Here is an 11,141-nt window from a genome sequence, read left to right as displayed (position 1 = left end):
GGCGCCGCTGGCTGTTCGCAGGCTGCCTCCATTGGCTGGAGACGAGCGCGGCCGCCAACGTCAAGGCGGCGCCCGGCTCCTGCAGCAGTAGCAGCGCGAGGGGATGCTGCCGCCGCCAGCACCAACATCCCCACCGCCACTGCGGGCTGGGGTTGCCTCCCGCACTGGCAGCAGTGACAGCCCCGGCGCCGGCTGTGCATGTGGCGCTCCCTGAGGGGCTCCCACTAGCCCTGCCCCTCTGAGCCCCTCCAGCGGGCTGCACTCCGCTCTTGCCAAGCAGGGATGGGGAGGGAAGGAGGGGGCATTGCTGCCTCTGTCCCCTGCTTGGCGGCGGCAGCAGTAGCAGCAGGCACCGCCACCCCCCTGGGGGCGGCAGCAGCAGCAGCAAGCAAGTCAATGCGGCAGCTGCTCCAGTGAGGACCAGCGCAGTTGCGGGAGGCTGCTGCTGACCCCGCTCTTGGCTGCCTTCTCTGGCTGGAGAGGTGCAGTCGGGGACCCCCCCCCCCCGTTTCCCATCCCAGCCCCGCATGCCCCCTGCTACGCGGGAACCATCATGGGAGCGCTAACCAGCAGGCAGAACGCCGGGGTGGAAGAGGTGGACATCCCGTCTAATTCCATCTACAGATATCCTCCTAAATCCGGTAAGGCTTAAGAGCAGCCGCATCAGCAGCGGAGGAATCTGGGAAGCAGCGTGACCCGGCCGGGCTGCCTGGACGGCTCTCTCCAGCCTGCCTGAGCAAGCGATCCCTTCCACGCTGCTTGCCGGCGGGGGTGGGTGGGTGGAAAAACCAGGGCTCCGCTTCTCACCTCTCTCCCATCCTTCTCCTCCTTCCCCCCCCCGGTCCCGAGGCTTGTGCCTTAGTGGGCTCCGAGGAGGAGTTTCCTGAGAGTTTTCCGTCCGGGATGGACGGCCAAGCAAGTGGCTGCAAAGGGCTGGATGCTTCGGATGCGGCTGGCTCCTGCCTGGTTCCTGCTCCTTTAGCATCTGAACGGAACTAGAGACGTTCATGGCATCATGCTTGTTGGTAAAGATCCTAGTCCGTCGAGCCTTAACTCAGGCAGCTGTAGCTTCTTTGGGCTAGAACTGTGGTGTCTTCCCTGGTCCTTTTTTCTCTCTCTCTCTCTCCCCCCCCCCCCCCAGCATTACTTGAGCAAAACTCCCACTGTCCTCCTGTATCTCGTTTTTTCCTGCAGGGTTCTCCCTATCAATAGTTGTGGTTTGTGTATAGGGTTGTGTCTTCCCTGCTTCTTTCTCCTCTCCCCCCTCCAGAATTACTTGATTAAAACTCCCACTGTCATCCTGTATCTAGTTTTTCCTGCAAGGTTCTCCCTACAAATAGCTGTGGATTGTGTATAGCACTGAAAAGTGGTGTTTGGGGTCATATTTGCACATCTCACTCCTGCGCTAATTGCTGTTTTAAAATGTCCCATCCGTCTTCCAGGCGTAGCTCTTTTCATTACTAGTTGGCTGTTCTTTGGTATTGATCCACTTTGGTGCTTGTATGAGATAGATCAGCTTATGGAAGCAACAAATGGGGTGTGTGATATCAATGTACCCTTAAAAAAAAGAATCTCTTCTCCTCCCATCCTCCTTGGATTCTTTTTCATAGTCAGCATCCTGGTTCTTTTTTCCTTAATTTTTTTAAACCAGAAATTGTAGTAGAGAGATACAGATTTTTAAAAATGAGGATAAGAATTCAGCTCCCGCTGGTTTTTTTTTTTGTTGGCTTTGCTCCTGTGCCGTTAACAGCTGCCTAACATACAGCTCTTAAACTACTGGAGCTTTTCCTGTTACTTAATTTCTATACCAAGAAAAGCTTCACTTGCTGAATTTTGGTCAGGCTTCTGTTAAAGATAGGGTGATGCAAAGGAATATTGAGCACTACTGTATTTTTTAATAGCAGGGGGACTTATGGCAGCTGCAGTTTTGGTCATGCAGGGGTGACAATCTTCAACTGTGAACTGTTTCCCTTCTATAAGGCTATTAAAGGCACCAGAGCATGGCATCTGGCACCCTAATTAAAAGTGTAGGCAGGGAATGATTCTTAAAGCAGTGCTATCACCATATCCTAGTCTTAACCTGTAGTATTTGCATGAAGACTTGTAAAAACAGTCTTGTAGCACCTTTAAGACTTACACATTCATTTTTACATAAGCTGGGCAGGCTACAGTCAGGTGTGTCTGATGAAGTGAACAGTACTCCACCAAAGCCAATGCTGCAATAAATGTGACTGGTCTGTAACTCACAGGGCATATGTTTTCTGCAACAGACCAGTATAGGTGGTACTTTGAATAAGCTGATCAACGTCGTTCTTTATATTAATTTAATTTCTCTTTCTGATAATGTTAACAGTGGAATCCTAAGCATACCTACTAAGAACTCATAAGAAGGCTGCCATCCCATTTCCACCTTTTTGGTAGTAGGTTCCATTGAATTTAATGGATACTTCTGAGTAGACATGCATAGGATTGCACTGTAAAGCTGCAAGCCTATGCATACTTAGAAGAAAGTCCCATTCAACTTACTTAATTTTGAGTAAAATGTGCAGGTTGGACACCTGAAAATCTGTCTTTGATTACTTGTGAATAACTTCAGTTTTTATCAGTGGGACATGTGACTTAGAAGTGGGGGTGCTGGAAAATGACTTTTTATCTTATTTCTAATAAGAGACCGTGAAGGGATTTTAACAGTGAATTCATGTGAATACTGAAGTGATACTAAGAAGTTTCAAAAAAGGAGCTCTGCAATTCTCTATCCCAGTGTAACATGTGAGAAGATCTGAGTCATGTTTCCATTAATTATTTTTAATCACATGTTTTGAAGACTAATTCCCATTGTGATAGTATAATTCAAAACAAAAGGGCGTGTAACTTTTTTATTAGTCATTGGAGAGTTTCCTTGGAAGCCAAGATGGTTCCTTCTCTGGAGTGTTCTTGTTTAGGCCCCCATCAGTCAAGCAGAGTATATTCCTAGGAATGAGTGACTATTATGGGCATGGCAGTGTAGAGGGCATGGGGCAGCTGAAAGATTGCGTGCAGCACATGTCTAAGGGTAAAAATCTTTACCGCTTCTGAAGCCCATACTACCTGAATTTGCTGAGTAATTTAACCCTTTCACAGTGCCCATCTGTCTGAGGACATAAACATTTTCTAGGCAGATAAGTATAAACCTTTTTGTTTGGCATTTATCAGTTGAATAGGCATCCTAGTACTTAGAATGTACAGTACCTATACCCAGGGCTTTTTTTCTAATGGAACGCGGAGGGACAGAGTTCCGGCACCTTTTTGCAGGGGCCCCTCCCCTTCAGAGGCATTGGGGGGGGAGCAAGACAGAGGCATTCGCTGGGTAGGTGCTGACACTGTCTCTAGTGGGACTGACTTCTGAGGAGACAGGCATAGGCTTTGGTTCTGAGGCTGCAGTCCTCTCCACACTTTCCTGGGAGGAAGCCCCATTGACTCTAATGGGACTGACTTCTGAGGAGACAGGCACAGGATTGGGCCCTGAGGCTGCCAACCTATGCACAGTAAGCCCCATTCACTAAAGTGGACTTCTGAGTAGACATGCATTGGATTGGGCTCCTGGGAGTTAGCTCCATTGACTAGAATGAGAGTAGACATACCTAGGATTGGGCTCTTAATCCTGGCAGAGATATATATCTGCACCCGTTTTCACATGCTAAGGGCAGGTGAAAAGGGATTCTCTGTGTGTACAACGTGCTGTCCAGCCTTGCCAGAGATCCTCCTCATCCTTCCCCCACAAGCATGCCCTCCGCCAGCCAGTGTTTGCAGCTCCTCTCCAACAATGCACAGCAGCTGCTCAGGGCAGCAGAGAACATACAATTGCATGCCAAGCGCCTTCCCAAAGACACAGAGTATTCTGATACCTGAATTAAACCATATTTAATCCCTTGTTTGCAAACGTAGTTGTTTCTATGTGCACCTAAGGACCCCTCTCGTGTAAGAATTCTTTTTTTGTTCTTACTCCCACAGTTGCTTAGAGTAATTTTACTTCATGGAACTCATGTAAGCCATTTTTCAGAATCCATTCACTGCTACCTCTCCTTGAAGTAGTGCCACACTACATACTACACGCTACAAGTGCACCTGTACAGTATTTTGTAGATGTGTACACCTGTACAGTATTTCTACATGTGTAGAAAAAGTAGCTAGGGGGAAGGGGATGTGGAGATTGACAGCCCAATCCTATGCATGTCTACTCAGAAGTAAGTTCATCTTTAGGGGGGAAGCACATAAAAAATATTTTATTTCTCCAATAAAAAATGGTTTAAAAATAAATAAATAAATAAAAGATTAACAAGTTGTAAGTTCCTGCACCTTTTCTTTTACAAAAAAAGCACTGCCTATACCTCATTTGAATGTGTATTTGTTGTAACCTCAGCTTTTGTCTGTTTTCTCTTGGTCCTGATGCTGTAAATGCACACTTAAACTTGAATCCTTGAAAAAAAAATCCTCATTTGTGTAACTTAATCAAAATTAAGTGTTAACTTATGTATTAACTTAAACTTAATTGTGCTGTCATCTCAATGACAGCACAAAGGTCATCTGTAGAAGGGTGCGGGTCAGAGACAACTCAACCAATGTGGGATCCCTTCCACGTTATGGCCATATATACCTTGGTCATGAAAATGTGGGGCCCGGGGCAGCTACCTCAGTTGCCATACCCAAGAGACAGCTCTGTACACAATCCATTTTGAAGACCAAAATGACTGTGTACATTTGAAATGATTTGTCAGGCACAGAATTAACTTAACTTAGTAATTTGGGGAAGTGGTGAGCACATTAAGGAAAAAAGTATTCTTAATGATGTCTCCTGTCCCCCACATTACTAGCTACCAGACAGCAAGGACCTTTGCAGAGTCATCCCTAAATATAAACTGTTTCTCTACAGTATTGATAATACAGCAGCTTTTTCAAAAGGCAAAGCAGCTGGAAGCATTTTGCTAAAACATCTGTCTAGCTGTTGGCATTTAGCAACTTCTCTTGCCCCAATTGGGATAAAAGGTGTTTTTTCCTGAGAGATTCATAATCTTAAACAGATGATGCCTGACTATTTTTCTTTTGGTCACATATTGAAATGATACCTCCACATTCTGAGGGGCTCCACAGAGTCCTTGATGGGCTTAGTGATTGTAACAGCCTCTGTTGCCTTTTTTTATTTTTGGCTTGCTTATTTGATAACACAGAGCTTCTTGTCAGGAGCTACTGCTTGAGAAAAGGAAGACTTTGGTGTGGGGAGCCTAATTTGTAGTATTTGTGAACATTGTTAAAGAACAGTGTGATGTGTTAGGAGCTGGGGAAAAAACATAGGAGTGATACAATTCCTGCCCAGAGGTTGCCTCTGGGTCTAACTTTTTATACATCACACACAAATACTTGTAATTGATCCCCAGTACCATTTTTTTTTAAATGGAAAAAGGTCTTTTGGGACGGAGGAATTTAGAGTAGAGAGAGAGAGATGTGATGAGGGAATGTTTAACTCTTTCTCTAATGGCTGTTTCTCCACTCCAAATCTTACCTCTGCCCTGGCAAAGTTCCAAAAATGTGTATGCAGGCCTTGAAATGGACAATAAACAGAGCTCAAGAATTGACAGTCATTAGTGTGGAGGTGAGAACTACGGCAATGGGACGTCAGGTTGCCTTTTGAGGGGAAACCCCCCCCCCCATTCAGCTTCTGACTGTTACAGAGATATTGGTTAAATCTCCCCCTTTCGTGGCCACTATCTCCCTTCTGTAAAATAGCACATTAATAGGATGCCTTGCATACTTGGTATCTCCAAAGTTGGGATAATACTGTGAGTTTTTCTAACATAAATGTGGTGCGATAAGTAAAGGGTAACGGCAGGGAGGAAAATGTAAAAAATACCTATGTAAAACATTTTTGTTATTGACTCTCACAGGAAAGTGGTTTTCTTGAAAGTTTTCTGCCTTTGAATTTCTTCCTCTTCCCATGGTTAACATTTTAAAAATAAAAGTTAGTGCTTGCCCTTGCAGAGGAAAGAAAAGGAAGTGCCCAGGCTAGAGGGAGCCTAAAACACAAATTCTCATGGAGACCAGGAGTTTGTTGAGTTTTGTGAACATTTTGTAAGCTGCCTTGGGCATCTGCTTTAGTGAGAGAAAAGTGGAGTATAAATTATTTAAATATTATCCAGCACTTGAATGGAACAGTTTGTGTAGCCACACACATGACAAGCAAGTTCAATTAATGGTAGCCCAATTGCTCATTTGAATGAGAAAAGGCACTTTCCTCATTGAGGGGGGGAAGCAAAACCCTTCCCAGCCCACTGTTTCCCTGCTCCAAATTGCCCCCAAGTAGCTTTTCTCAGGTAGGAAAACATTTAAATGCTCTCTCTCCTTCCACCACAAACTTTCCTAATTTAACGGGGTCATGAGGATACCATTACTTGCTCTGCTTATTATGCAGGTTCCATTTAGCTGTGGCTATTGTGGCTAATCATGTCCCCCTCTCTGTGGGATACTAGCAGGGATGGGAGCTTGAGTCCGGTGACTCAAGTCAGAATCACAAAAATGCACATTTTTTGCTGACTCATGTATACCCAAGTCCCGCATGTGGAAGACTTGGTAAACATTGGAGTCAAGGGCCCCTGACTCGGCACTCGGTCCCCACGCACACAGACTTGAGTCTGGGTGTGCTTGCTTACTGTTTTTGTGGCGTGAAAAACCTTGTGGGTCCATCATTCAGACCGGGCAAGCAGCAGGGAGGTTCTAGCCAGGAAGCAGGGAAGGGTTAATGTTTTCACAAATAGTGGGCAGGAGCAGGTTCTCTTGCCCAACTCTGAAAGAATCGATGATCATTGAAGGAAAGATGAAAGGGCTGATATTTTCTTTGGCTGAAGTAAGGCAAAAGGAGGAGTCCAAGAGGGTTCTTGCCTTGGGATTGACTGGAGAAGCGCAGGGAGGGGGAGGAGGAGGAGGTTTGTAGCAATCACATTTGCCTCCTCATGGCTCCATTGTTACTTGGGAGGAGGGAGCCTCCTTGAACAACTGGTGCAAATGGGGCTACTTCTGAGTTGAGCTGCCAAGGATTGGGTCATCCTGATAAGCCTCGCAGCTGCTGCACATGACCCTCCTCCCTCTTGCTGCTTCTCTCTTGGCTCTCACTCAGTCCCTCCCATCCCCTTCTGCCTTGTTTACAGATGGGATGGGGCAGCAGTGGAGTGTTAAAAGAGAACTCTCACACAAACACACACACCCTGGTAGCAGCCCCATTTTTTTTTTCACAACTGGCTTTTTAAAAGGGGCGACTCATGACTCAAGTCTTTTCAAGTTGTGAAAAGGCGACTTGGTGACTTGGAAAATGCCCCCATTATGACTCGTTTTCGAGTTGAGTCGTGGGGGACGGAGACTTGTGACTGGAGTCGAGTTGCGCCTGACTTACCCATTGCTGGATACTAGTGTATTCAGGCCATAACACAGACCTACAAAACTGAGGGTCAGAAAAGTTTTTCCCGAACTTTATGGTGGTTTGATATGAATTTGGGGTGCCGATTCCAAAAATGGCACCCGTTTTGCCCTATCACATCTAGTTTTGGAGATATAGCCTCATTAGTGAATGGTTCAAGCGGCTTCCTCATGAGGAAGACATGGTATAGGCTTCCTCATGAGGAAGCTGCTTGAACCATTCACTAAAGAGGCTATGCCGTATCTCCAAAACTAGATCTGATAGGGCAAAACGGATGTCATTTTTGGAATTGGCACCCCAAATATACCCAGGAATTGGTGTAACGTTTAAGGAAGCAAAATGTGTGTTGACCTGTGTAATGATTGTTAATTTTGGGAAAGTAAATGTTTTAAATGGGGTGGAAGCCTCAGTAAATAAGAAATGAATGTACAGTTAATGTGAACTTCCGGTTGGGTTCATAGAACAAGATGACTACAGCATATGAGGGAGTCTAGTGTCTCTTAGAATGCATGTGGTAGTGTTGACTCAGCAGTTGTACAGGCCCTGCAGCTCCAGCTTCTTGCTGTCATAGTTCCAGAGCATTAAGCATCTCTGGGCAATCAATGGCCTTGTGCTGTCCATTTGCACTCTGCAGAGGCCATTGCTTTTCTTTCTGGACCCTACACGGTTTTTCCTAATGGGAGGTTGGAGATGCTGCTTCAGCCAAAGCCTTTATTCTGCTGACCTGGGTGTCTTGCTCAAATTGGTGCACCTTAGATATACAATAGTCAATAGAATTAGTAAGACATGGATACCTATTACTTCCAGGCATACCAAGGTGCAGTCTGTGCGTAGCAGTAGTTTAAAGAAACTGAGCTATGCAAATCTGAGTTCCTAATCTGATGTTCCAGAAATTGCTTGCTGTGATTCAAAATCAGATCCTTTCCCCATCATAACTTTTTGGGCTCTGTCTTGTACTGCTTTTGAAGCAAATGAATCAGAAATCACCATCAATGGATGGATTGGATATGATTATATAAAGGGGTTTGCTTAATACCAAAGTGCTGTTACAAGAGTTCAACTGGCAGCGTGAGAAGAATGTGACGTGTTAAGTGGTGATGGGGTGGTAGATGAGAGCTAAGCTGGAATGGGTGGTAACTTTGATGAAGTGATGGTCAAAAATTAGAGTTAGGGGATGGGGTTCCCCCAAATCAGCTGCTTCTTAGTGCCCTCAAATCATCTGGGTTTGGGTACTGTTTGCTACTTATTAGAGACCTATTCCTGAAAACATTAATTATGTATAATTGCAAACCTGCTCTTGCTGACCTGTTGTCTCCTGGTTGTTCTTTTGTCTAGCTACAATTCAACATGAGACCATGTGGCTTTGGTGGTAGTTGTTGTTGTCTTCTATCCTGTCCTCAGTTCCAAGACATGCAGCACACAGCACATGAACGTAGTTCAAACCAGATGTTTGTACTAGCAAACCACTTTAGAACATTATCAAATTTAACAAAATTGAGAATGAAAAATTGCCTAGAAATTCAGAAGAGAGGATCCTTAAAAAATGAGGGGATCAGTTAAAAGGCAGCTGTACAGGTGAGTCAAGACCATGAGATCCATTTGAAAAACATGGAGACTGAAACTACTTTAATAGGAGTGCAAATAAAATGCATATTGCAGTTTAGAAAGGGTTTAAACCAAAGCCAAGACGATGCCATTACAGTTAAATGGCAGTGTTCAGAAAGTTATGCTAAGCTAAAGACACCTAGGAGTAAGTCCCATTGATCACAGAAGGTGTGACTTCTGAGTAGACATACATGGGCTTGCACTGTTAGTAATTTGGTGGTAGTAATTTACACTTAAAAAAAGTGTAAAGTAATTTGGTGGAAAACATTGTTCAAGCCACATAGGCTTGAACCCTTGATGAGGATAAATTGACTTTGCTTCTGCAAAAGGAAATCCTGCTTTCCAGACCTTCTAGAATTTTTTTGAAAGTGCCAGCAAACATGTAGATGTGATAAGATGTGAACTTCCAAAAAGTGTTTGACACAGGGCGCAATCCTAACTCATTATCCTGCACTGACATAAGGGCAAAGCAACTTTGAGGTAAGGGAATAAACATTGCCTTACCTTGAGGAGGCCTCCGCAACTGCCCCCTAACTGCAGGATGCAGCACATGCCCCACTGGCACAGCTATGCCAGTGTTGGAAAGTTGGTTAGGATTGCACCCACAGTCTCCTACCAAAGGCTCCTGAGTAAACTTAAGTTACATGCGAGGAGCTGTTGTCTTCTGGATTTGTTAGTGGTTAAATAATAGAAAACAAGAAGGTTAAGGTAAATGACAGCTTCAGTATGGAAGAAATAAGCAGTTGATCACCCAAAATTCTGTTTTGAAGCAGTGCTATTTCATTTGCTCAAGAATTATTTGGAATCAGATGTGGGAAGGGAGGTAGCCAAATTTTACAGATGGCACTAAATTATTCAGACTGGTGAAATCCAAAGCAGGCGTTGGAGAATTTCAGTAGGATCTCTCCAAAACTGACTGAATGGACAACAAATGGCAAATGAGATTTAACTGATTTTTGCTTGGCCCACAGGGGTACACATTTGGTCCCTGTTGCGTATATGCAACATTGGGCAGAAATGGCTTAGGGCACAATCTTGACCCCTTATGTCAGTGCTTTCCAGCGCTGACATAAGGGCAATGCAGCTCTGAGGTAAGGGAACAAACATTCCCTGACTTTGAGGCAGCCTCTGTGAGTGACACCCAACTGCAGGATGCAGCACATGTCCCATTGACACCACTATGCCAGTGCTGGAAAGTACTGACATAAAGGGTTAGGATTTCGCCCTTAATCTAAGCAAGTGTAAAGTGATGCATATTGGGACTGAAATATCTGTCTTTCTGTATCCACTGATGAGGACAACTGAACTGACTGTGACTATCAAAAAAAGAGATCTTTGGGTCATCACGGACAGCTCACTGAAAATGAAAATGAAAATGTAAAGGGCAGTGAGAAAGGCAGACACGGTGCTGGGAAATGTTGGGAAAGGAACTGCAAATAAGACAGCAGATATTTGCTTGTTTTGTTTATCCAAGTATTTATACCTTGCTTTGGGCCTCTAAAGAGGCCCCAAGTCAGTTTACAACATTTTATATTTTATTTTTATAGTTTCAAAAATGAGCAAATAAAAACAAATTCCAGCCGCCGCAATGGTAAAAGTCCAGTACCAAGAGCAGGGTAAAACACAGCTGCAAACAGAATGGAACTAACAAAATGCCTTCCTAAACAAAGACTTTTTCTGGGGACAAAACTAGCAGTGAGGGGGGCAAACAGGCCTCTAAGGGAAGGGAGTTCCAAAGACTGGAGTCCATTACAAAAAAAAAGTCCCCTATCATTGGGCCTGACAAAAACTGGGGGCATGGATCAGGGCCACAGATGTTGAACAAAGACTATACTATAATATTAAATATCGAATGAAATAGTATATTATCTCAATACCTTTACAAAAATCTATGATGCGGCAGTATTTGGAATATGTTTTACAATTCTGGTCAAGCCATCTTGAAAAAGAATATCCTAGCACTGGAAAAACTGCAAGAAAGAGTAATCAAAATGAACAGGGAGTTGGGGCACCCTCCCTATGAGGTAATACTGAAGTGTTTGGGGGGGGGGGCTTCGTTTCAAAAAATGGTTGGTAGTGGAATGTGATCAAGACA

At 44.4% G+C, this 11,141-nt stretch overlaps 1 protein-coding gene across 3 annotated transcripts in view; it reads left to right on the top strand.

Moving 5' to 3' along the window:
- Positions 1 to 11,141, top strand: part of RNF157 (ring finger protein 157) — a 90,511-nt gene continuing 79,370 nt past the window's right edge. For 2 of the 3 annotated variants that reach the window (XM_066614761.1, XM_066614763.1), the window contains exon 1: positions 1 to 641. In XM_066614761.1, the coding sequence (XP_066470858.1) occupies positions 554 to 641 (88 nt within the window). In that variant the 5' untranslated portion in view covers positions 1 to 553. Of the gene's footprint in view, positions 642 to 938; positions 1,026 to 11,141 lie in introns of those variants that run through there. The other variant, XM_066614764.1, reaches the window with a different exon arrangement.

The sequence above is a fragment of the Tiliqua scincoides genome, chromosome 2, assembly GCF_035046505.1.
Source record: "Tiliqua scincoides isolate rTilSci1 chromosome 2, rTilSci1.hap2, whole genome shotgun sequence".
Taxonomy (NCBI): domain Eukaryota; kingdom Metazoa; phylum Chordata; class Lepidosauria; order Squamata; family Scincidae; genus Tiliqua; species Tiliqua scincoides.
The sequence above is the reverse complement of the archived record's forward strand: the minus strand, read 5'-3'. Positions and strand labels throughout refer to the sequence as shown.